The 27059-nt window shown below is 44.1% G+C and overlaps 1 protein-coding gene and 1 long non-coding RNA gene across 2 annotated transcripts in view; one reads left to right on the top strand and one right to left on the bottom strand.

The window, feature by feature from the left end:
- The window catches only part of LOC311524988, a 59033-nt gene that overhangs the window by 3940 nt on the left and 28034 nt on the right, over nt 1-27059 (bottom strand). The window lies entirely within an intron of this gene.
- Nucleotides 15428-25235, top strand: CSTA (cystatin A). Its single transcript, XM_084617059.1, has 3 exons — nt 15428-15562; nt 23003-23104; nt 24992-25235. The coding sequence occupies exons 1-3, from the start codon at nt 15497-15499 to the stop codon at nt 25124-25126; spliced, it is 303 nt and encodes a 100-aa protein (XP_084473185.1). The 5' UTR covers nt 15428-15496; the 3' UTR covers nt 25127-25235.

Raw genomic sequence — 27059 nt, 5'->3', positions numbered from 1 at the left:
ACTCCCAGTCTCTATTTAAGCCTAAATTAATAGTATCCAATTTGCAAATGAATTCCAATTCAGCAGTTTCTCGCTGGAGTCTGGATTTGAAGTTTTTTTGTTTTAAGATAGCGACCTTCATGTCTGTAATTGCGTGACCAGAGAGATTGAAGTGTTCTCCGACTGGTTTATGAATGTTATAATTCTTGACATCTGATTTGTGTCCATTTATTCTTTTACGTAGAGACTGTCCAGTTTGACCAATGTACATGGCAGAGGGGCATTGCTGGCACATGATGGCATATATCACATTGGTGGATGTGACCCTGTGTGGTGAGCTAATATTTCCTAACTTGGGTGGATTTGATTTAGAGCTCAATGATAAATGAGTATACAGCTGTTTTCTATGTAAGGTATTCCAAAGAGCTTGGCCAGAATAAAGCATAAGCACTGTAGAGCTGTGCCTAGAGCCCCAGCTCCTAGAGTCAAATGATGAGGTCAGAATCTCAGCTTTCACTTTAAAATGTAAAATTTCTAGCAAATTAATACTTTGAAATTGTGACCCAAGTGTAACCGATGCAGTGGTGTCTGCCTGGCTCTGCAGACAGCCGAAAACCACATCTCTGAGAGTTGTGAACTGCCCCAGTCATCCCCATGGGATTTTCATTCTAATAGACATCACTCTGCTGTTTCCTGCCAACACCACCCCATCTGAGAACTCTCTGTGGGGCAGAGGAGTGCAGCAGGCCTGGTCACCTACCAGATATGCCTCACCTGCGAAGATAAATACTGGGTGCTGCCACTCTTGACTCTCCATTTGGGGAGAAGGGATCCCCATCTCTGCTGCTGCTAAGGATGGGGGCCCGGCTACCAGTTCTGCCATGGATGAAGGGGTCCCATGCAGTTGCCCCTCCAGAGGGGAGGTGGCCCCCTTGCCACTGGTGTTATGATAAATAAATTTCCAGAAATGGGCACTACATTGTGATTATGCAGGGTGTAATTTCTATGTATTTGGAGAACTCTGCTTCCAGGAAGCGTTTGGTGAGAGAGAACAGAGCGTGTGGAGGAAGGAATAAACCCCGTATGTTGCACTCTCTCTCTTCTGATGGTTGAACACTGAACATGGCATCTGAAGTGGGTCAGTGCCTGCAGGAACGTGAAACCAGAAACACAGAATATTAATGCAAAACCAATCCCCACAACTAACTATACAATAATGACAACAAAGAGAAAACAGGAATCCTCGCAGCATACCAGAGCCCTGACCCTGAGCAGAGGGACATGAAAGCAGACATGTTTAGCAGCTGGGCTTTCTTTAGAACAGAATGGCAAAAGTGCGAAAATTGCAATGGGACGCGATAAAAAGGAAAGCAAAATAAGAGTAGCCACCCTGTATACTCCAAGAGCATATGGTTATGTCAGCGGCAGACCTAGAGGATCCATGTAAATACCCAGAAGCACTCTGTCACTGCGGTGGTGCCTCTCTGGAGGTGTTGAGTGAATTTTCCTACTCACTCTCCACTGTTCTCCGTTCCTGGAGGGTTGTGGTCACCCTTCCCCATGGAATAACATACGATTCCTGATGCATAAACTTAATGCAGTAACATCTCCAAAAGATATTGCAGGAAATTGCCACAAAAGCACTTTCCACTCACAAAAATATCATATATGAAAGTTGTCTTTTTAACAAGCGTAATTGGAAATCGGATATATTATGATAAATCCTCATTCATATAATATAGTAGTGGATGGGCACATATTACACCCTAAAACATATTACACCCTAAAACCTACACCCACTATGAACACAAGACAAAAACACAGATGTGGAGGATGGTGAAATACACACTCTCTTGAGACCTGATCAGCAGGACACAAAGAAACACGAGCTAAAAAGTGACTAATAGATATTGGAACTGCTTCTCAAAACAGCCCCACACAAGGAGCACTAAGTGCAGACAGTCTCTTATCACAAGAAAGGTTTGCATTTGCTCCAACATCAACCCAGTTGCCAGGTATACGTGAGCGTTTTTATAGAACTAAGGAGTGAAAGACCAGCATTCCCAAAATCAGAGAAATCTTTCTTGGCAGCTAAGGTATTTAAGAGTTAGTTAATTAAAAATAATAAGAGTTAAGTGAGCTGTAGCTCATGAAAGCTTATGCTCAAATAAATTGGTTAGTCTCTAAGGTGCCACAAGTACTCCTTTTCTTTTTGCGAATACAGACTAACACGTCTGCTACTCTGGAACCTGTTTATCTATGATGGTCTAGCCTGTATTGGTATATAACAGAGTGTTAAGTATTCAGGCAAGTTATGGTACTGATGTTTAAATTTGCTGTCTCCAATAAACATGACAAAAGGGATGTTTCGATAAATAGCTTCCCAGTAAAGAGAGCTACAGTATCATTCTGTATAGGAATTTACAGGAATTCAGGAAGTGCTTGATGAGAGAGAACGATGTCGGTGGAGGAAAGAATAAAGCCTAAATATTGCTCTGTCTGGTCTGTCTCTCTTTTATGCTTAAACACTGAACAACTGGCACTCCAGCTGGAGGTGAGGCCAGGGTGTAGGGCTGGGGCAGTATGGAGCCCTGTGCTGTGCTGTGCCTAAGGTCCTGGATTGTCTTAATCTGCCCTGCTAACGAGTGATAGTTAGAAGTTGGTGTTATTAAAGCCATAGAGAGCCTAGCCAAATGGACCACTTCTCTTCATGCACTTCTCTTCTCTTTACATAGCAGCAGCCCACCAGGTTGCCACACATCATGGTAAGCCTCCATGAGTCAGGGTAGCAGAGTGTAAGTGGGGTCGGCCAAAATAACAGACATCTCACTGATATCCATATAGTTTAGCAGGAACAAAATACCTGCTTTCCCATTCTGACAGCAAATCTACTCTACTGCGCTGCACCGATGCAGCTGTGCCGCTGGACATGCTATGCCAATGGCAGAGTGCTCTTCCGTCGCGAGAGGTGGAAGTACGGTCAGTGGGAGATCGTCTCCCGCTGACATATCACTGTGGGGACATCGCTTTAGGTTGACGTAACTTACGTTGCTCAGGGGCCGTCGTTTTCATACCCCTGAGTGAGTTAAGATACATTGAATTAAGTGGTAATGTAGACCAGCCCTGAGACAGGCCAGATCTCCGGAATACCTGGACACCCTGCACTTTGACGTCCATGATCTCCCTTGATAGTCCTCTAAGGTCTGAATAACAAAGAGTAATTTATTTTTCTGCTGATGTACTCGTGCACCTTGAGGGGCCCAGGTAACAGACATGCGTGTGCCATCGATAGCCCCAGCACAGTTTGGGAATGCCCTTTGTTCAAAGCCAGAAATGATTTCGGGGACATGATCTACCTTCACCACATGTGGGTGCAGCCTGGCAAACATCCATCATCACAGCAACAACAATTGACTTGCCAACCTCAGAGTGGTTACCCACAGATGGGAGACAATCTGGGGTAGCAGCTTCCAGAGAGTTGCTGCACCGCGCTTCTGGCCTGGCATTTGCATTTTTCATCCTGATGTCCTGATGCGCATGGGCTCAAGTGAACTCTTCACACAGCTCAGGGAACACGGCCCTCCTATGAAAATTCTGGGGTAGCTCCTGGTCATCCCAGGTCTTCATGGTGATGTATTTCCACCACTCTGTGCATGTGATCCTGATCCAGATCCATGCTGTGGAGGAAGGTGAAAAACTCCCAGTGTCTCTGCCGATCTGACCTGGGAGAGAATTCCTTCCTGAACTCAGTATGGTGATTTTTTAGGCCCTGAGTGTGTGGGTGAGACCCACCAGCTAGACAGCTGGGAAAGAATTGCCTGTAATAACTCAGAGCCCTCCCCATCTACTGAGCTTAGGAGACCGCTGCTAACAGCAGTGGCAGATAGGCTCTATGTAAGACTATGATTTAGTGACTTCCAGCAACCTCCATGACTTCAGCCTGTGGTGGTCGAGAGCTGCAGGGTTTCCCGCTGCCCGCGGGGGCAGGGAACTGCGGGCTACCCCCGAGCTCCCAGCCGCCAGAGGCCATGGGGGTCTGTGATAGGGTGCTAAGCAGAAAACTGCTTAGCCAACCCTCTGTCACTCCAGTCCAATTAAGGGAGGTGAATTGGAGCTGGGTAGATCACCTGGCCCTGATTGGGGAAGCTGGAACAGCTGCTGCCTCATCAGGCTGGGGCTGGATAAGAGCCCCAGGGGAAGGAGCTAGAAAGAGGGAAGCGGTAGTAGAGGAATGGCAGTGAGGGGGAAGCAGAAAGGGATTCCTCCCCCTCGTGGGTTATAAGATGGGGACTATGTGTATGGTGGAAAGGTGGTAGGAGCACAGCCTGTAAATAAAAGCACCAGGTGAGCACTGCACCAAGGCTTCTGGATGACTGGCTCAGCCCAGCAGGGCCCTGCAGGGACCCCATTACAGGGGCCCTGCAGGGACCCCATTACAGGGGCCCTGCAGCTGTTGGTGGAGGAGGAACCCCCAAGTTCCTGGCTGCTGCAGGGGTACCCTGCAGCCCCTAGCTGCTGCAGGTGGCTCCTACAGGAAGGGGAGGGAATATTTACTTTGTAGGAAGGAGTGGCAGGCGTTACAGGAATGAAGAACCACTCTTTTCCTGCTTTGTGGCTGCTTCTGACTTAGACACACACACAGCTCCTCACAAAGCAATCCCCAGCCCTTGTGTTTGCACCCAGTCTAGTCCTTGGGTGGTGCCTTCCATTTTTTCAGTGGTCATTAAACAAATGGGTATTTAACTGCTATGTTATTTCGCCTGAATGAAAGGTGGATGCCATAGCCTCAGTGAGGTGTGTGACTGCCTGTAGATCAAAGCCACGCTTTGTGGGAGACACCCAACCATGAGCATAAGTGTGTTATAGGAAAGAAATACAGTAAGGGAAATGCATGTTTGTGATCTTTAGTTCTTCTTTTGAAGAAGCGGAACCTGCTTGTGCTGGGCTTTGTGCACATCAACATTATAACATTTGCAGCAGCCAACTGTCCCAATAAAATGGGGGTAGGGTGGGAGAGAGTGGGGGATTAGCCACTGGAGGTTTTTATGTGAATTCAGGTGACTGTAAAGCAAAGCTAAAAATCCTTAAATACTTAATCATCACAAAGAACAAGGGAAGTATTAATATTCTTCTTGTACAGATGAGGAAACTAAGGCACAGCGGTTAACATGAAAATTTTCAGTTGAGTGCCTGAAGTTAGGCTCTTAAATCCATATTCAGGCAGCTTTGTAATAGTCTAATCTTCACAGGTTTCCTGAATTGGGGCTAGGAGGAGGAAGAGCACACACAACAGGAGGTGAGTATATACTGCATAAATGCAGCTGAGACAAAACAGGAATTTGGCTCATAGGACATTGTAATAATTTGACATTTGTTTATGTCCCAAATTGGAAAAATACCAAAAATTTTCACAAAAGAATTTGTTTAGTAAATGTTGAAACATTTTGTTTCAAGTCAGTTTGACATTAAACTGCATTTGCTTATTGCCTCATGGGACAGGTAGTTTTGGGTACCTCATGCTTTCATTCTTCCCTATGGGGCAAGCTCCTTTGCAAGAATACATCCTCCCTGAGGTGCCATGTGGCCCTGTCAGAAAGGAGACCACAGTGCATCATGGGGAATGTAGTCTGGGTAAGGGTCCAGGTCATGGGAAAGAATGGGGGCACAAAGCACCTGAACTGACTCCCATGAACCATCAAAGCACTCTGGGCGGAAGCAGTTTAATGTTGAACAGCCCTGAAATGAAACCTTTTGTTTTGATTCCCCCCCAAAAAATTCAGCAACACTGAAAATTTCCCATTGAAAATTTAGATTTATTTTTTTAAGAAATTGTCCAAAAATCACTTCAGTAGAAAATGCCCAGTCGGCTCTATGTACAATGGAGACCCTAGCCAGGCCCCATTCTCTGCCAGAACCATCCACTTCTGGGCTGTACATCCCCCTTTCATCACGCAACAGTGGAATTATGACTGCTTTATACAGCTATAACCTGGTGCCCATTAGAGTTCCCATCCATAGGGAACTTTGCCAATTTATGTCAGAATAAATCAGCATAAAGCCTTCCATTCTGTGGGTAAGATTGCATTTACTGGGCCTGATTCATCACCAGTGTAATGCAAACACTTTACACCAAAGCACCACACGCCCCTAGGCAGCCAATAGAACTATCTGTGTGAGTAAAGTTCCGCAGATGCTTACGTGTCTGCAGGACTGGCTCCAAACTATGGTAACCAACCCCACTGCAGGGTGTTTCCTCTAAGCCCTGTGGCACACTAGTCCCTTCTGGATGTCTGGTACGGTAGCTGTGTACCACCAGCACGGAGTCAAGCATTGTAGGTGCCCCATGCACTAGACTCTGCAACAGGGGTGGCCAACCTGTGGCTCCGGAGCCACAGGCGGCTCTTCAGAAGTTAATACGCGGCTCCTTGTATAGACACCGACGCTGGAGCTACAGGCGCCAACTTTCCAATGGGCTGGGGGGTGCTCACTGCTCAGCCCCTGGCTCTGCCACAGGCCCTGCCCCCCACTCCACCCCTTCCCTGAGCCTGCTGTGCCCTCGTTCCCTCCCCCCCCCCCGCCCCAGCCTCCTGCACACCACCAAACAGCTGATCAGGAGGTAGGGAGAGGGAGGTGCTGATTGGTGGGGCTGCCAGTGGGTGGGAGGTGCTGGAAGTGGGGGCTGGAGCTGATGCGTGGGCTGCTGACGTATTCCTGTGGCTCTTTGGCCATGTACACTGGTAAATGCTGGCTCCTTCTCAGGCTCAGGTTGGCCACCCCTGCTCTGCACGCTCTAAATCCATTCTTCTTTCACTCCCTGCTTTCAACATGACCCTGTCTCTTTTTCTCAATTCTCTCAATTTCCTTCCCTTTCTCTCATCTTCTCTCTCTAGCTCTTCCCCTTGCCCATAGCCCCTCTCTTCTCCTATCTGTGGTGTCCTCTCTTTTCAGTCCCCTTTCTCCCTTCTTCCCCATCCTTTCCCAGACAACTCTTACCCCCTGCTGCTCTCTCTTCCCTCTGGGATTTTGGGAATCTGTTAAGGGTACACTCCTCCCCAGCATGCGGGAAATTGGTGTGTGTGGGGGGAGGGGGTATGTGTACACATTCCTTCTGATGCCTTTGTAAATGTAATTTATTTACTATTTCTGACCCTCAGTGAAAGCAATTATTAAACTTAGAATAACAAAAGGGATAATATAATGCCTCATGAGGTTAGGCAGAGTTTCTTTATGACACGTGTTTAGCCATGCTAAAGTATGAAAACTAACAGAATAAATACAAAACTGAATCACTAAATATTTGAAACGTTTGTCAAAATGTCCCTAAAATCCAGACCAACTCTCTTAACCTTGCACTTTTTTTTTCCCTCCCGCCCGGTACCTTTAAAATTCTGGGCTACTGTGTGTAGCGCCCCCTCTCCACCTGGTTACCTCCTTTAATGCCAATCTGCTTACAGGTTTTGATGGACAGGTCTGGGTTCTTTTGGATCCTGCCACCCACTCAGCGGGGTGAATCTTCTTTTCTTTTTTTCCTATGAAATTATTTGGCAGTGACTCCCTGCCAGGAAGGAGTGAGGGGAGTGGTCACCAGGGCAGCTTGGGCAGAAAATTCTAACTACAGAGTAATCCCCACTTACTTGCCAGATAGTTGGAGACTTCCAAGAAATAACACAAACACATAAAAATATATTTAACACAATTAATTACATTAAACAGGAGACAAATACAACAGAACAGGGTAAAACCCTATTTTTAGGGTCACCATGCCCACACTGCAAATACCCGTGACTTGATGTAGCAAATGCAAAATTAGTGTCCCGTTGGTACGCATACTTTGCTGGGGCCCTTGATGACCTATAACCACAAAATTCTTCTTTGTGGTGGTTTAGCAGCGTGGCTGACTGGGTTCAGTACAGCCCATAGGACTCACAAGTGGGAGAAGGTGGTAAATCCCTCCACAGGTGTAATATGCAGCAGGTTATAAAATCCTCAAAACCCTTACACCCTGGTTTGAGGATACAGTTCAGGGAGCAGGGGGTCCCCAGAACAAATTCCCTGACTAACTAACTAAACGATGGTGCACTCTCAAACTCCATGAATGATCCTCAGGTTCGAAGATGACTTTGGACTCCTCAGTCACTGCAGAGGGGCTGATTTCTGCTGGCAGGGATCCTCCTCAGGCAGGAATCAGGCTGTGTGGGTCCCAGGATTTCCCCTCACCACAAAGGGGTGCAGGGCTCAAGGTGTAGATTACACAACTACATTAACATCCAAACTGTAGCCTCCTAGCCCAGCCTCCAGTCACACACTCAGCAGGCAGCTTCCCTGAACTAGCAGACAGAGCAGAGCTGACCATGTGGTGACTGGTCTCACCTAGAGAGCTGGAGGGAGAAATTAGCCTGGCTGGGAAGTTTCCCAGTATATGCTACAAATTGGGAATCATCAGTGGGGAAGGAAAAACCCAGCTGAGGGATCTACTGTCGGGTCCCTAGAGGCCTGTTCTCAGGGGGAACCCTGCATGCAGGCCTGGGACTCACCATCTCCCCACGCAGCCAGTCCCGCCCTTTTCTTGGCCGGCTCCAGACTGACCACCAAATGGCTTCTCCCTAGGAGGGCCTCTCACTCCCTATTGGTTGCTGGGTGGACTCCGAGTCTGCTCTGGCTCCCCCTCCCTACCAGGGACAGTGTGCCTCTCCCAGAGCTGCCCGCAGACAGAGTCCCAGGCATCTACGGAATCTCCTTGGGGGTTACATGTGTATTTCATGATTTTTAATTTTTTTTTTATATTTTGCTAAATGTGCCAAAAAAGTTATTCATGCAAAATATTAATTAAAGCATTTAAGGCACACTGAATTTTAAGAACATTTTGTTTATATCTACTGCCTCTCAAACACTAAATCAGAGGTTTCTCTCCACTGCTGTTTTTATGTTAATTAAATCCAAGTTACTCATTTTAATTAATCTACATTTCATACTTTAAATTTTTGAAAGAGGTGCATTTTATCTGAACAACAAGGGCATAGTTTGTGGAGAATAAAGTAAAAGTGTTTGTCATAAATATAAAGGGAAGGGTAAACACCTTTAAAATCCCTCCTGGCCAGAGGAAAAATCCTTTCACCTGTAAAGGGTTAAGAAGCTAGGATAACCTCGCTGGCCCCTGACCACAATGACCAATGAGGAGACAAGATACTTTCAAAGCTGGAGGGGGGAGAAACAAAGGGCCTGGGTCCGTCTGGGTAATGCTTTTTGCTGGGGACAGAACAGGAATGGAGTCTTAAAATTTAGTAAGTAATCTAGTTAGATATGCGTTAGATTATGCTTTTTTTAAATGGCTGAGAAAATAAGCTGTGCTGAATGGAATGGATATTCCTGTTTTTGTGTCTTTTTGTAACTTACGGTTTTGCCTAGAGGGATTCTCTATGTTTTGAATCTAATTACATTGTAAGGTATTTACTATCCTGATTTTACAGAGGTGATTCTTTTAATTTTTCTTCTATTAAAATTCTTCTTTTAAGAGGCTGAATGCTTTTTTCATTGTTCTTAAGATCCAAGGGTTTGGGACTGTGGTCACTTATGCAAATTGGTAAGGATTTTTATCAAACCTTCCCCAGAAAAAGGGGGGTAAGATTTGGGAGGATTTTGCGGGGAAAGATGTTTCCAAACAAACTCTTTCCCAGTAACTGGTGTTAGACATTTGGTGGTGACAGCGGAAGTCCAAGGGAAAGGGTAAAATAGTTTGTACCTTGGGGAAGTTTTAACCTAAGCTGGTAAAAGTAAGCTTAGGAGGTTTTCATGCAGGTCCCCGCATCTGTACCCTAGCGTTCAGAGTGGGGAAGGAAACTTGACAGTGGTGTTAGCTCTTTTTTTCCACAAATAGTTTAATCTAGGCCTGCATTTAGTCTTGTACATGGTGTAGCCCATAGGGCTAGCTTGCCTTTGCTATATTCACTGCCTTGCCTTCATTATATTTAGCTGCTTTCATTATATTCAGCTGTAATGCAGGAAACCTACAGGCCTGTATCCTGTAAGACATTAGCTAAAGCATAAATTAGCATAAGTGTGGTTAAGTAGGTTGGAACCCTTGGCATAGATTAACAGTTACCTTTAGATTTTGGGAACTAAGGGTATGCTATAAAAAACCCACCTCCACGAGGGGAGTAGCTACCATCACTGGGAGTGTGGCTCCCAGCACTGGTGCACTGTCTACACTGCCACTTTACAGCGCTGAAACTTGCAGCTCTCAGGAGTGCATTTTTTCACACCCCTGAGCGAGAAAGTTGCAGTGCTGTTAAATGGCAGTGTAGACAAGACCTAAGAAGAGCTGCTCGATGGTAGGAGTTAGAATGTTCCAGTAAGTGCTACTGCAAGGAACATGGAAGTAATAACCGCAAATCCGCTTAAGCAAGGGGTGATGGGTATGATCATGAGCTGAAATGGTAGTTACACGTATTAATATAGTAACCTATAGAAGAAGGAGACTTCAACATTAGTAGGATGAGGAAATACAAATAAGGAAAAGGGGAGAAACTCCTACTAAATATGCATTAGACACAGTGGTGTCAGCATAACATATTATAAAAGTTACATCTGAGCCTGTGGGCAGTAGGAGAGATGTACCCTTGGGAGGTGCCAGAATGATGGCTACTGATGATGAGGGGGAAGGTAATGGTGATGAGGAGGATGATGGCTCACATTTCAGGTTGTCCTGCAAGGGATGGGGTGCGTAGATGGACGTTCTGTAGTCTATCTACCTTGAAGGGGTGGAGTGTTTCTGACTTTGTTAAATGTATTAATTCGTCGTAAATATAGAAGAGTTCCTACAGTGTGAGTGTTGCAACTGTGCACACTGGGGTTCACAACTATATAGTAATTTTAATAATACTGGGCCTGATCTTGAGACAAGGATCTGTCTACCATCAAAGTGACAACTGGGAATTCTTAAGTAATCAACATAAATAATACTAGGGCTGTCGACTAATCGCAGTTAACTCATGTGATTAACTAAAAAATCTAATCATGATTAAAAAAATTAATCACAGTTTCAATTGCACTGTTAAACAATAGAATACCAATTGAAAAGTATTAAATATTTTTGGATGTTTTTCTACATTTTCAAATATATTGATTTCAATTACAACACAGAATACAAAGTTGACCGTGCTCACTTTATATTGTTTGCAAAGAAAATAACAGAACGCCACTAGCCGTCACCTTCAGCCCCCAACTAAAACCTCTCCAACGCATTATCAAGGATCTACAACCTATCCTCAAGGACGACCCATCACTCTCACAAATCTTGGGAGACAGGCCAGTCCTTGCCTACAGACAGCCCCCCCAACCTGAAGCAAATACTCACCAGCAACTACATACCACACAACAGAACCACTAACCCAGGAACCTATCCTTGCAACAAAGCCCGTTGCCAACTGTGTCCACATATCTATTTGGGGCCAATAACATCAACCACACAATCAGAGGCTCGTTCACCTGCACATCTACCAATGCGATATATGCCATCATGTGCAAGCAATGCCCCTCTGCCATGTACATTGGTCAAACTGAACAGTCTCTACATAAAAGAATAAATGGACACAAATCAGATGTCAAGAATTATAACATTCATAAACCAGTCGGAGAACATTTCAATCTCTCTGGTCACGTGATTACAGACATGAGAGTTGCGATATTACAATAGAAAAACTTCAAAACCAGACTCCAGCGAGACACGGCTGAATTGGAATTCATTTGCAAATTGGATACAATTAACTTAGGCTTGAATAGAGACTGGGAGTGGTTAAGTCATTATGCAAGGTAACCTATTTCCCCTTGTTTTTTCCTACCTCTCCCCCCGCCCCCTGTTCCTCAGACATTCTTGTTAAACCCTGGATTTGTGCTGGAAATGGCCCACCTTGATTATCATACACATTGTAAGGAGAGTGATCACTTTAGATAAGCTATTACCAGCAGGAGAGTGGGGTGGGGGGAGAGAAAACCTTTTGAAGTGATAAACACCCATTTTTTCATGGTCTGTGTGTATAAAACATCCTCACTGCATTTTCCACTTTATGTATCCGATGAAGTGAGCTGTAGCTCACGAAAGCTTATGCTCAAATAAATTGGTTAGTCTCTAAGGTGCCACAAGTACTCCTTTTCAACTTACAAGTGTTGAATTATGTACAAAAAAATAACTGCGTTCAAAAATAAAACAATGTAAAACTTTAGAGCCTACAAGTCCACTCGGTCCTAGTTCTTGTTCAGCCAATTGCTCAGACAAACAAGTTTGTTTACATTTGCAGGAGACAATGCTGCCCGCTTCTTGTTTACAGTATCGCCTGAAAGTGAGAACAGGCATTCGCATGGCACTGTTGTGGCCGGCAATGCAAGATATTTATGTGCCAGATGCACTGGAGATTCATATGCCCCTTCATGCTTCCACCACCATTGCAGAGGACATGTATCCATGCTGATAACAGGTTCTGATAGATAACCATCCAAAGCAGTGCGGACCAACACATATTCATTTTCATCATCTGAGTCAGATGCCACCGGCAGCAAGGTTGCCTTTCTTTTTTGGTGGTTTGGGTTCTGTAGTTTCTGCACCGGACTGTTGCTCTTTTAAGACTTTCGAAAGCATGCTCCACACCTAGACCCTCTCAAATTGTGGAAGGCACTTCAGATTTTTAAACCTCGACCCAAGGTACCTCGACCCACATTGGTACCTTCTTTGCGTTTTGTCAAATTTGCAGTGAAAGTGTTCTTAAAATGAAGATGTGCTGGGTCATCGTTCAAGACTGCTATAAGATGAAATATATGGCAGAATGCGGGTAAAACAGAGCAGAAGACTACAATTCTCCCCCAAGGAGTTCAGTCACAAATTTAATTAACACATTTTTTTTTTAAACGAGTGTCGTCAGGATGGAAGCATGTCCTCTAGAATGGTGACCAAAGCATGAAGGGGCGTATGAATGTTTAGCATAACTGGCACGTAAATACCTTGCAATGCCGGCTACAAAGTGCCATGCAAATACCTGTTCTCACTTTCAGGTGTCATTGTAAATAAGAAGTGGGCAGCGTTATCTCCCATAAATGTAAACAATCTTGTTTGTCTTTGAGATTGGCTGAACAAGAAATAGGACCGAGTGGACTTGTAGGCTCTAAAGTTTTACATTGTTTTGTTTTCGAGTGCAGTTATGTAATAAAAAAAAAATCTACATTTGTAAGTTGCACTTACATGATAAAGAGATTACACTACAGTACTCGTATGAGGTGAATTGAAAAATACTATTTCTTTTGTTCACCATTTTTACACTGCAAATATTTGTAACAAACAACAATATAAAGTGAGCACTGTCAACTTTGTATTCTGTGTTGTAATTGAAATCAATATATTTGAAAACGTAGAAAAACATCCAAAAATATTTAATACTTTTCAATTGGTATTCTATTGTTTAACAGTGCAATTAAAACTGTGATTAATTTTTTTAATCATGATTAGTTTTTTTAGTTAATCGCATGAGTTAACTGCGATTAGTCGACAGCCCTAGTATTATTTATGTTGATTACTTAAGAATTCTAGTTGTCACTTTGATGGTAGACAGATCCTTGTCTCAAGATCAGGCCCAGTATTATTAAAATTACTATATAGTTGTGAACCCCAGTGTGCACAGTTGCAACACTCACACTGTAGGAACTCTTCTATATTTACGACGAATTTATTAATACATTTAGCGAAGTCACAAACACTCCATCCCATCAAGGTAGATAGACTACAGAACATCCATTTGAACATCCATCTACGCGCCCCATCCCTTGCAGGACAACCTGAAATGTGAGCCATCATCTTCCTCATCACCATCACCTTCCCCCTCATCATCAGTAGCCAATTTCCAGCCATTGGCTCATTTTATCCTTTTCTCTGGTAGGCTGAAGAGCCAATTGTCAACTCTTTGTTCCCCATGTAGGTACTCATACACTGTAAGTTAGAGGGGTGTGTGTGTGTCTGTGAATGCTGAAAAACAAGTATAAATGTGTGCGCACCTTTTCTATAAAACTAGCTTGAGTGTATGCTTATAGCAGTTTATCTATACAAGATGGCTTGAATGTATGCTTAATTGTTTTGGGAAGGAGGACAGATGGGTGGATGTTGGTGTTGTGTGTTGAAGGGGATGAGCAGCATCCTTATCTCAAAAGTAATCAGCTGTTTTACATAAATAGTTCAAACGAAATCTTCATTTTGTCTACGGTCGGGTGTATTAACCAATTTTACATTCTTAGATTTATAGGCTGTGTATACGTGCGTGTTTGTAGCATAAAATAATGCTGAAAAACAAGTATGAACATGTGCGTGTGTGTCGGTGACTTATCTATATAATAATATAGAATTATTTTGAATGTATCCTTACAATGGTTTATCTATAAAATAGTCTACAAGTTGGCTTGAATGTATGCTTAATTGCTTTGGGAAATAGAGCAGGGTGGAGTGTGGAGGCATGAGTGGTGCTTTGTGTGTTGTATGTTTTGCTGAAAACTTTTTTATTTTATTTGTCCTTCAAACACTGTACTAAAATTAAGAGCCTCTAATACAATTTAAGCCAATAGGTGCTAATTTTCAATAAATACAAAAGGCTGTGAAGAACTACATTACTTTAAGTAGGAATAAGGGAAATTGTTCTAAAGATTAGGCATATCTTTCATTGGGGTCTATCTGCCAGTTTTTAAAGACAAATGCGAAAGGAATAATGTAGAAAAAGGAAATTTTATTCCTGGTGCAAAATTAGAAACAAGACTAATTGCTAAATGGACGTAGGTTTTGTAAAAAGTTTGATAAAGAATCTACATGCATGCTCATTTTGGAGGGTGGGTCATATTTCTTCAAATAAAAGGTAAAACACAAGGAAAAGAAGGGGTTAAGGTGGCAGCATGTGCCAGCATTCTTACCTCTGTCCTTTCAACAGTCAGAAAACCTTTCAGTTTTGTAATAAACAATAGAGAAATAAAAGAATTAAAGAGTGCTACGTTTGCACTTAGGGATAAACCAGAATTGCTGCAATGAAACCAGGGGAGAATGTGTGGTAATTTTAAGGCAAATATTGGGAAATATTTGGGTGTAGCTCAGTGTTCACAATCACTTCCCTAAGCACAAAGAGTCACACCCCAATTAGAGGTGTTGAAACTGGTGATGAGTCAAGAAATTGCCAGACCAGCCTGAACCAACTACCATAATTAATAGGGGTAGGGGAGTTATTTGTTTTCTGCTTTTCTGGTCTCCACAGAGCACTATTCACATAATGATATTTAAAGAACTCTCTCTCACTATTGACAATATTGCATTTTTTTAAATGTTGTTTTGTTCCTTTCTTCCCTCCTCTCCCCTCACAAGGCTGACAATGGTAAACTCCTCCTATACAAACCACATGACTGTGTGACTATATAATATCAGATGTCTGACTATTCTTGGTCACATTTGCTCTAGATTTTGCTTGTCAGAGTTTCCAAACATCCTAAGAAGTTATTTGCCACTATGATGCCTGGAGGCTTAACCGAGACCAAACCCGCGACTCCAGAAATCCAAGAGATTGCTGACCAGGTGAGTTGCATCCCATGAAAGATGCAAAACAGAAACTAGTAGCACAAAAGCAAATTCCAGAGAGATTATGGAATGAAGCTAAAATTTACTTTAAAATCGAACAAGAAGCATTGTAAATGGAAGCCCTCTTGATTGATTAGAAGCATGTAGTATGTGGCATGGAAAAATTGCTAAAGAAGTGACTGCACGGACTCCAGTCCAGGAAATTCTTCGATTTGTATCTGCCAATGCCAGAAGTGACCATGTAGTCTGACCTCCTGTATAGCATAGGCATAGAACTTTTCATTCTTTTAATCCATTTAAGGTGGCCATGTTAATTTTGTATTGTTCTAGCTTTTTAATCAAAATGTCATGCGGCACCAAGTATAATGCCATAGAGTAATCTATTACATCAACGGTGTTGCCTTTTATCAACCACATTTATAATCTCATCAAAAAAGATTTCAAATCCGTTTGAAAGGATCTATTTTCCATACATCCCCATTGATTGGCTGGCATTAAGTATAGTGATTTCCTTTAATTCATTATTAATCAAGACCTGAATCAGCTGCTCCAATTTCTTACTCGAGATCAGTGTCAGACTGGCAGGCCTATAATTACCTGGGTTACCCCATTTATCCTTTTTAAATAGTAGCACATTAGCTTTCTTCCAGTCTTCTGCTATTCTGCTTTTCAGTCTTCTGGGAGCTCTAGAGACATTTATGGCTGTGTTGCAGATAGAACTATATGAAAGACAGCAAGCTCTAGTGGTCAGTACGGGCACCTGAAGCTGAGTCTACACTGCCTAATTAACCACCAGTACAGTTCCACGGGTAGTAGCAGTGGTAGAAGCACCTGTGTAGACAGGGTTTTAAATGTCTTTACAACTGTGTCATCAAACCCTGATCTGTACAGAACTGGCTGACAGGGCAGTAAAAATATCATTGTTCTGCCTACACTGGTACTTGTGTACTTGGGCTCATGGAGCTGCACCGGCGGTGAATCGGAGGTCCCATTTGCTAATGCAGAGCAGGCCAGGGAGTCAGGCTTTTGTTCCTATTGCCAGGGCTAGCTCTAGGGTCCCATTACTGGGGGGGCAGAGGAGGAGAGTGGGTATTTCGGGGGCCCTGTAAACAAATAACCTTCTAGAAGTCCAGAAGCTAGTTGGATCCCTGGAAAATCGTGGATTTTAAGAGTGTAAGAAAGTCAGTATTTTCCTGTGATTTATAACTTTGGCCTTTCTGACAATGATTTAGGGCCCCTTGAAGGTTATTTGGGCTGGGGGGTGAGGGGGAAATGTCCTGGGCCTGCCTGGCTCTGCTGTGGACTCACTGTGAGACCCTGGTCAAATCACATGGCCTCTTTGTGCTTCAATTTCCTCAGCTGTAAAATGGAGGGGGGCAGCGGAGGATAACACTTCCCTTCCGCACATGGGGACTGTTAATTCCTATTTGTAAGGCACATTGAGATTCTTCCTCGAAAGGCACTATAGAACTACAAAATATTACTGCTGTTGTGTGTATGCTCACTGTAGAAAAGTAACAGATGGTCTGTGTCCAAAAAAAATCTTAGAATCCAAGTTTAAATGTGCTCCCAGCATGTGTCCAGAAATGAGGCCACAATTCTTAGTTTTCAATGGACGCAAATATGGCGCAAAAGGTGAATCTTCAAGTCAGATTCTGCTTTCATTCACACGGGTCAATTGAGGTTCCAAAATTGACTCCCCTGTTAAGTGAGAGCAGAGTGTCGCCTCTGGAGGGCAGATATGTATGATTTCTGAACTACTTTCAGGAAAGTGTCATGTATTTGGAATGATTTAAAGCAGCAGTTCTCAACCTGGGGGGCTGCAAGCAGGCTTCAGGGGGTCTGCCTAAATAAACCAGAGACAGGGCTGGCATTAGACTTGCTGGGGCCCAGGGCAGAAAGCCAAAGCCCAAGCCCTGCCACCCGGGGCTGAAGCCGAAGCCTGAGCAACTTAGCTTTGCAGGGCCCCCTGTGGCCTGGGGTCCCAAGCAATTGGCCTGGTTGCCACCCCCTACCGCTGGCCCTGGCTCTTAATCTACTGGATATGCAGACAAACAGTTGTGGCACACCGTGGGCTGTGGAATTTTTATAGCATGCTGGGGGGGCCTCAGAAAGGAAAAGGTTGAGAACCCCTCATTTAAAGCACTCGTCTGTTCAGTGATCTTTTAAACATGTAAATACAATTATTCATTGCTCTTTATTTTCTAAAAGGTGAAACTTTTACCTTGTGCTTAGATCTGTGTGTGCCTTGGAGAGGTAGATTTTGAATAGTACTTGGCATTTGTGCGTCACCTGGGAACTCCATGGTATTTCTTAGCAACAGAGAGCGTCTGACTACCAGACTGCTGATGAGAAGACGCGTGGTGGCTCTCACCCCACCCTTCATGCATCCTTTTATGGAAAGGGAAAGTGGCTGCCAGCAGAAAAATGTCATTGCCGATTGGCTTAAATACATGAATTGCCTTTGACTAGATGCTTTTAAAGAAATGGTCAAAGTTCCCAGTTAGCTAATGAATGAAGCACAATGGATTGTGGTTGGTGCCCTGGGACTGGTAGTCATGAGACAGATGTGATTCCTGTGTCAGCCACAGACTCATTGTGTGGCCTGACTTTGGGGAAGTCACTTCAGTGCTCTCTGCCTCAGTTTCCCCACCTACAATGCTGTCATTATATTGGATTTCATTGTAGTATCCAAATGCTCCTAAAAGAGGCTCCAAAGCAGACAATTAAAATCACAGCAAAGGGAAATGATGCTCTGCCAAAAGCTCTTCTGAGAGAAAAGGATTTTAGCCCTGATTTCCTCAGCAGGTACAAGGCACTTTTCATCTGGCAATCTGAAAGCACAAATCCCAAGCAGAGATGGGCACCTCTCTCCAGCCTGTCAGTCAGGTGCCTAAGTACCTTTGTAGATCTGGGCCCTATGCCCTGCCCCTCTTCTCTCCATTTTACTTTTGGCCAGCTTAGATGGCTCCCCACTCTGCCTGCTGGCTTCTGGGAATCCCTTTCTTAAGCAATTAAGTCTCCCCATACAATCCAGGGGGAACCTGGGTGCCTAACCCGGGGCTAAGAATTACACTAGTCAGCAGGGTGCCTAAGATCCCTGGTGAAACCTAGCCCCAGAAGCCCTAGCCCTATCAATTTTGGAGAGGTTTTCTTGTAGCATTGTTGACCCCTGAGTGATACCTTCATTTCTGTCCTAATCCTAGCTGAGTCCAGAAACAACAACCAACCATACATTTGTTCAGGAATGTATTACTTATTAAATAGGCATGAGCCAAGGGCTTCAAACTGTCCATCTGGGGACTAGGCAGCTGGCTGCTTGACCTCCCTTGAAGGGGTGGGCCCTTTCAATAAATAACTGATGGGTAAATAGTGCTTGGAGGTTGGGAAGGTCATGAATGGTGGGGGTGGAGGATGACAGTTTATTTGTCTGAGACAAGGACAGCTGGTGCTGAGGGGACACTTAACTCAACACTTCCAAAGAAGTGGGACGCCTGGGTGTAGTGTGGTGAATCAGCAGAAAGGAAAGGCTCCATGGGAACTGGGAGAATAGTTCATCAAGAGTGGGTGTATTGGGATTTTGGGAGGAGTGTAGCGATTGCAGCATTTGGGTTGAGAGTGGCAGCCTGTGACGCACTGGAACAGCTGCTCCAGAGTTGACACTCAAGCAGAAGATGCTGCATCAGTGTGAAAGAGCAAGGCAGGGGGGCCCCCTATGAGTCATACCACAGAACTGAACTCTGACCAACAACCTCTGCTGCGTGGATGGAGTAAGATATTCAGACAGTGAGGCCTGAGGACCCCAACTTTTTTTTTTTTTTAACTGTCCCACAAAAGATAAACTGAGAACGACTCTGAGCTGTTGAGTGAGCCGAGGGTATTTGTCCTTTTCTGGCAGCCTTAGTAAATTAGTATTTCTTTTGTGCTGGGTGTCAGAGGTTTTTGGGACCCATTAGCTGTTGCAGTCCATGCTGCCTCACAGCTGAAGTCTCTTGAATGCTTTCCTCTGAGACACAGAATATCTGCATCTGAGAAGGGCTGATGTACCAGAGCACTCCAAAAAGAAAAGGAGGACTTGTGGCACCTTAGAGACTAACAAATTTATTTGAGCATAAGCTTTCGTGAGCTACAGCTCACTTCATCGGATGCATTCAGTGGAAAATACAGTGGGGAGATTTATATACATAGAGAACATGAAACAATGGGTGTTACCATACACACTGTAACGAGAGTGATCAGGTAAGGTGAGCTATTAACAGCAGGAGAGCGGGGGGCGGGGGAAGTGATAATCGAGGTGGGCCATTTCCAGCAGTTGACAAGAACATCTGAGGAACAGTGAGGGGTAGAGGGGGGAAGAAACATGGGGAAATAGTTTTACTTTGTGTAATGACCCATCCACTCCCAGTCTCTATTCAAGCCTAAATTAATTATATCCAGTTTGCAAATTAATTCCAATTCAGCAGTCTCTCGTTGGAGTCTGTTTTTGAAGTTTTTTGTTGAAGAATTGCCACTTTTAGGTCTGTAATCGAGTGACCAGAGAGGTTGAAGTGTTCTCCAACTGGTTTTTGAATGTTATAATTCTTGATGTCTGATTTGTGTCCATTTATTCTTTTACGTAGAGACTGTCCAGTTTGACCAATGTACATGGCAGAGGGGCATTGCTGGCACATGATGGCATATATCACATTGGTAGATGTGCAGGTGAACGAGCCTCTGATAGTGTAGCTGATGTGATTAGGCCCTATGATGGTGTCCCCTGAATAGATATGTGGACACAGTTGGCAACGGGCTTTGTTGCAAGGATAGGTTCCTGGGTTAGTGGTTCTGTTGTGTGGTGTGTGGTTGCTGGTGAGTATTCGCTTCAGGTTGCGGGGGGCTGTCTGTAAGCAAGGACTGGCCTGTCGCCCAAGATCTGTAAGAGTGATGGGTCATCCTTCAGGATAGGTTGTAGATCTCACTCCAATGACCCCATCAGGTGAGTGTAATCACAATAGTCTCAGGGAAAATTTTAAGAAGTCACTTGATTGTGACAGATATGACACTCACCTGCAATATCCTGGACAAAGCATATTGAATTAAGTTAGTATTATAGGAGTTCATTGAATTAAAAATGCAAACATTTATGTATGATTGAGGGATTGTACATAATTCAATGGGGGAGGGGAACCATAGCCCTCTAGGAACTAAGAACAGTGTGGGGAGGTGAGGCAAATTAATTCAAATTATAACACGACCTGGAGAGATACTTGTATTTACTGGTTAAAAGGATTTTTAGATAAATAGTTTAAACTGACTTGGGGCCTTTTTTCTGATCCAGCAAATGGTCAGGACCTTCTGTCCAATCCTTGTGGAAAGCTTAGAAAGACTTAACCTTCCAGAGCCCTAGGTTGGAGCTTGGGTGACCTCTGGTAAATTTTTTAGCATGTGTACATTTTTATTGAGTTAATGTTTCCTGTGTAATGCTTTTACCTTAAGAATAAATGTGCTTGCTTAGAAAGATCTGTGCGATAACCTGTCACTGCTGGTACTCCGTGTTCAGAGCCTGTGGAGAGAGAGCCACACAGACGCTGGCCTGTTTAGGCAGTGTGGCTTGCTGGAGATATCACCGTGTAGATTAGGAAGCTGTGCAGCCTGAACTCCCTGGCCAGGAGGGAGAGAGACATGCACCTTTGCCCAAGAGAGGTGATGCCTGAAAAGCTGGGGGCCTCCGCTTGGTGGACACAAGGGGGGACTGCAGGTGCAGTTGCCCTGAACTGTGATAGTGGGTACTTAGCCTTTGAGAAGGTCATTGATAATGTCACTGTCAATTCACTGATGAGCCCCAAACTTCCCTTCCCTTCAGATGTATGTTATCATGGGGAAACACTCCTTGTTCTACATCATATTTTTGAAGTACTGGCACTGAATAAATTTTAAAAATCCACGGCGTTTAAAGTTGTTCCCCTGCATAAACTCATCTACCCAAACCTGCCTCCAGCACAAGGGAGTCTTGCCTTTGCCAGCTGGGTGTTAGCTTCCTAACACAACCAGCCTGTCAACCACTCAGCCACTCTCCTCTGGGCTGTACGAGCCCTGCCTTTGCCCTGCAGATTGAACATAGGTGCACCCCAGCCTCCGAGTCCCTTTGAAGTGTCCCCTTGTGGTATCCAGCCCCTGATCCCTGGACACCACAGAAATTCCAGTTCCTCCACTCCAAAAGGAACAGTGGACTCCAGGTTTACCTTAGATCACAGCTCTTGTGGCACACCCAACACTTCAGTTCACTTCCAGTAAAACAAAAGAAAATGTATTTAAGATGAAATGGAAACAAGTGTGAGTAATGGAAACAGATGGTTCCATATTAACTGCAAACTAGGGCCTACAGTTAAGTTACCTTTCCTGTCTAATCATGTAGATTCTTAGCCCACAGTTCAGTCTTTTGCTGCACTTACTAGCCCCAAGGAGCCAGGACCCAATCTTTCATGAAGGAGCCTCCTTAGTCAATGCATATAGAGCATCTTTCTCCACCCTGTGATACACCAAATCAGTCTTTTGTCTTTATTCAGCAAACATGCCATGTCCTATTATTCCTTTTCACATTCAAGTGGTTTCAGTGCTTAGTTTGTCTTTGATGGTTTTTTCAATTGATTTTTCTGGGTTGGTGCCAAGGCAGACAATGAGTAATGCAATACATAATTGGCTAGCCCAGGATGGGTGACAACTCCCTCCCGCTTGAATTGTCCGTCACCGAGACATATTATTCCCTTGTCACTCACTTTCCCTCCAAGACCGCCATAAAGGCATAAGTTTCAATACAGTTACATTGTTCTTTAAATATCACCCATACACACATCTCACACTGATTGTGGGTTTGATAAGTTACAAGTTTTCAACAGAGACCTCACATGCTAACCTTCATGGGTGAATACCATGAAAGCAGTGTGTTAGGTGTAGTGAGTTTGTCAGGTCTAGACAGGAGTTGCTTGTAGAGAACAGCGAACCTTTTGCCAGTTGGCAGCAATGGGCCTCTGTATCACAGTGACCAAGTATCATGCGATGGCATACTGGAGGTGGTGCCTCCTTTAAGAGGGAGCTGGGTCAGACAGACTCTGAGGTCAGTGGATGGACAGGTGTTTTGGGGGAGATGTTTGCAGAAAACAGGAGCTTCAGGTGAGAGATATTTCAGGTAAAGCCAGGCAGCAATCCTAGTTTTCACAGGGGTGTGAAGCCTGGCTGCAAGGAACTGTGGAGCCTAGGGAATAAGGCTGCAAGATCTGAGTTGAGTTGAATTGTTTGTTAATAACATTTCCCTTCTTTGGGCCTTGCTTATGTGCTGCATGTCAGTCTATGTGCATTCTTTGGGAAGCTGAGAAGAAGAAACTGAGGCTGTAGACATACAATGAGAAGGGGGTTTGCTGACCCCATTACACCACCTAACCCTCTTTCTTTTTTCTACAGGTGAAGCCACAGCTGGAAGAGAGAGAGAACAAGACGTATCCAGTCTTTGTAGCCATAAAATATAAAAGTCAGGTGGTTGCTGGAACAAACTACTTCATTAAGGTCAGTACTCAACAAAATCCCCCACTTCTTCCATCATTGCATAAGTGTTCTAATTGAAGAAGAACATAGGTATAATTCTGAGTGCCTTAAAGCAAGATGTTCAAATAGTGAGCAAACGTTGCAGGAAAGGGTTCCAATATGACTTTTAATCAAGGTAGGGATTACTTCCTGTTGGATGCGATTTTGCAACAAAAATAGAAAAGATAAACAGCTTGTTTTGTGAATCTCATTTAAATCTGATCTTAGTATTTATAAAGCATGAGTCCCACTCTTTCAGCTAAAAGAAAAGGAGGACTTGTGGCACCTTAGAGACTAACCAATTTATTTGAGCATAAGCTTTCGTGAGCTACAGCTCACCTTAGCTGTAGCTCACGTAGCTCACGAAAGCTTATGCTCAAATAAATTGGTTAGTCTCTAAGGTGCCACAAGTCCTCCTTTTCTTTTTGCGGATACAGACTAACACGGTTGCTACTCTGAACTCTTTCAGCTGTATATTGTAAAATTTTAGGATTGCCAAGAGGGCGATCTCCGTTCAAGACTCTCCAACTGCTTTCTCAGCTCTCACCCTTAGAGCTGGCCTTAGGTGTTGTTTGGGCAGGCGGGCAAAACAATGGCTTTTTCATCCTGCCATCTCCAGGCCCTGAGAGGACATAGAATCCTCTTCACCATGATCAGCCCAGTAGGCACACGGCCAGCCTGGGGATTTTGGGGAGTGTTACTGAGAGGATTCTGTGGTATACACCTCAAACTCCTCTGAGCAATTTTAAAAACAGTATGTGTGTTTGTTTGGGAGTGGAACAGTGGAACAGCTTCAATAAGCGAGACAGAGAAACCGCCTCTTGAATACCTCATAGCCTACTGGTTAGAGCACTCTACTGAGAGGCAGGAGACCCCAATCAACTCCCTTCTGCACCTCAAATGAGGATGATATTGAACCCAGGTCTTCCATATCTCACCTGAGTACCCCCAACCACTTGGACTAAAAGTTATAAGGTGGGACACCACCATCTCCTCCTCTGGCCATTTTGCAAATCTCTCTCCCCCCAAAAATCAAAAATAATCAATTTGGAAATATTGCAACAGTTTGTCAGCATTTCCAAACAAATATTTTTTGATTTGAGAGACAGTCAAAATTCACAAAAACTCACAAATAGTTTTGGTAGATTTGAAACTGCATTTTTTTTGGTGAATAAAATATTTGTCTGAAAAATCTTCACCCAGCCCCATGAGGGTGTTGGCTTGCTTCACCCCAGCATTCAGCTTTCTTTGCCCCCTCCCCCAGTGTCTTTGCCTACAGCTCTGGCCTTCCTCGGGTGAATAGGATTAACTCTTTCACTGCCAGCCTAGGCATGGGATCTGAGTGAAGTCAATGAGACTTTGCCTTAGGAAAGAAAAACTGATAGTTAAACCCAAACGTTTTCAATCAGATTTTTGTAGAGCAAACTCTCATTTACTTCACTCAGATACCCAAGGTTATGTGCAAAAGCAGAAGATGAAGGGGTTGAGTGGGAAGGATAACTTTGAGGTATGAAGAATATGACCTAAATTCTGGCCAGGCATAAATAGGTGCAACTCCTGGAGAAACCAGTGGAAGTGACACCTTCTTATGGCAGGGCTGAATTTGGCCTTGTGAGATCAGGGATAAAATTTCGATTTCTGCTGATCACCAGGAACACCCTAATTTGGACACACAAGCCTGTTTCTGCTCACACATGTGCTATGAAATGGGATAGTCTCTACAGACCAGGTTTAGGGTATTGAATGATACCGTGTGTGATTTAATTTTTACTTTGTAGCTATTCAAAGGTTCAGCACTTCATCTCCCCAAAACATCCCTTCATGAGAATCTGCTTAGTCCATGGCTGTCCCATTCTCCTTGTCTTTCAGGTCTCCATCAGCAACAGCACCGACGAGTGTGTACACTTGAAGGTGTTCCAAAGCCTGCCTTATCAGAACAACGGGCCCAGTCTTACCAGCTATGAGACTGGCAAAACCAAAAATGATCCACTGAGCGATTTTTAATGAGATGCTTGGGATGGGCTCTTCTGTTGCTCTTTCTGCAGACTCCCAGCTCGTACCGCCAGTGCCAATACATGGATGAAAATAAAATGAATCTGATTTTGAAAACTAAGTTTGTGTTTCCATGTTGCATGTAACAGAAGGTCTGTCTTGATTCCAGCAGTAAATAACTGCGGCTAACTTAGAAAAGGCCTCCAAGGAAATGTGCTGGATCTACCCAAATACCAATGGTTCAGCACTGCATCTCCCCAAAAAATGCTTCCATTAGCATCTGCTTAGTCCATGAGCTTGACTGTCCCATTTCTCCAGGTTTGCTGCTTTCTGCTAATGAGAGTACTAATGTAGAGAACTAGAAGAATTCTTCAGCCAACTCCACCTCAAGTAAATCTTTCACAGCAAAGACGCCACCCACACCTACCACATCCCCACTGACAGTCACAAGAAAACAAGTCATCTGAATGGACACCCTACAGTGAAGAAAAGCACCCAGTGGATCATTACATCAATTGCTTCAGGGAAAAAAATCAACTGTGAAATCCTCAGACATGCATTACATCAGGGCTGGCCAAACTTACTGACTCTCCAAGCTGCATACAACAATCTTCAGCCCCACAGGAGGTGCCTGCCAGGGCCCAGTGTTTCAGCCCCGCTCCTCTTGAAGCCCTGAGACACCTCCATCTCCCTGCTGCAAGGCAGCGGTCCCAAGGTCCCTGTCTCTCCCCTCTCCCCCTCTGGTAGGTGGAGAATGGGGGGGTGGGGGGATCTGTGAGCTGCACTTTAACAGTAAAAGAGCCACATGTGACTCTCAAGCCAGTTTTGCCACCCCTGCATTACGTCCACTGCAGTCTCTGTACCACCCAGGGGATAGTCCCTGAAATCCAGCCACCAGATAATGATCAAACCCATAGACGAAGGGGGCACTATTGTAGTCCTTAATCATGATAACTGTGTCAACAAGATCAACAGACAAGTCTCTGACACCACCTACAAGAAAGAACTAAAAAAAGACCCCACACCATAATTCACACAGGAACTTAAAGAAACTATCAAATCTTTTCCCAAATAACTCTTTTAATCAAATAATGTGGGGGTGCAGAGACACACAGGGACAGGGGCAGATGTGCCTGAGTGAATGGGAGAGGCTTGGGGTCAGTCAGGGTCTGCATGGGAGAAGGCTCCCCAACTCTGTAACAATCCCCCCCCACCCTCCAGAAAAGAAACTATTCCATACTTCTCCCACCCGCACCTAAAAGCACTCCAGGTTCACTCCCAGGCTCCTTCCCTTTCTCTCAGCTCATCCATTACCCCTGACTCCCCCAAGCCTTTGCACTGCTTCTGAGGGGGGCGGGAAATACGTTCCTGTAGTTTAAATGAAATACTTAAAGTTCTGTATTGATATGCTTAGTAAGGATTCTATTTGTCAAAAAAAAATTCCTGAATCTTTTTATTTGTCTGTATTGTTACGGACATACTTGCTGACAGAAACTGGCATGATTATATTGTGATATTTTGATAATTAATATATGCAGAATTGTAAAATACTGTGTGCAGAATTTTAAATTTTCTGGCACAGAATACTCCCAGGAGCATAGTAGACAAAGCCACCATATCACCTCTAGGCAATCACTCCATATCCGATCTTTCAAAACTCATTCTCAAAGGAAACCTGCACAACACCTTCAAAGGATGAGCCTGGGAACTTACATTTATAATGCTGCTAGAAGCTAAAGACCATGGATTTAATAGGGACATTAATTTCATGTCTTATCACAACAATTTGGAACAGCACCTGCCTGCTAACTCTTTTTGGCCTACTTCAAACTCCTTTTACATAACCGTCTAACCTTTATTGCCCACTTCATTTCAAGTGGCCTCCTAAGACATGCATTACCTTTATGCTTAATAATAACGGTCCCAACTTGTATTTAGATTAGAC

The sequence above is a fragment of the Lepidochelys olivacea genome, assembly GCF_965140295.1.
Source record: "Lepidochelys olivacea isolate rLepOli2 genome assembly, chromosome: 1".
Classification (NCBI taxonomy): domain Eukaryota; kingdom Metazoa; phylum Chordata; order Testudines; family Cheloniidae; genus Lepidochelys; species Lepidochelys olivacea.
Note: the sequence above shows the minus strand (reverse complement) of the source record. Positions and strands in the feature narration are given on the sequence as shown.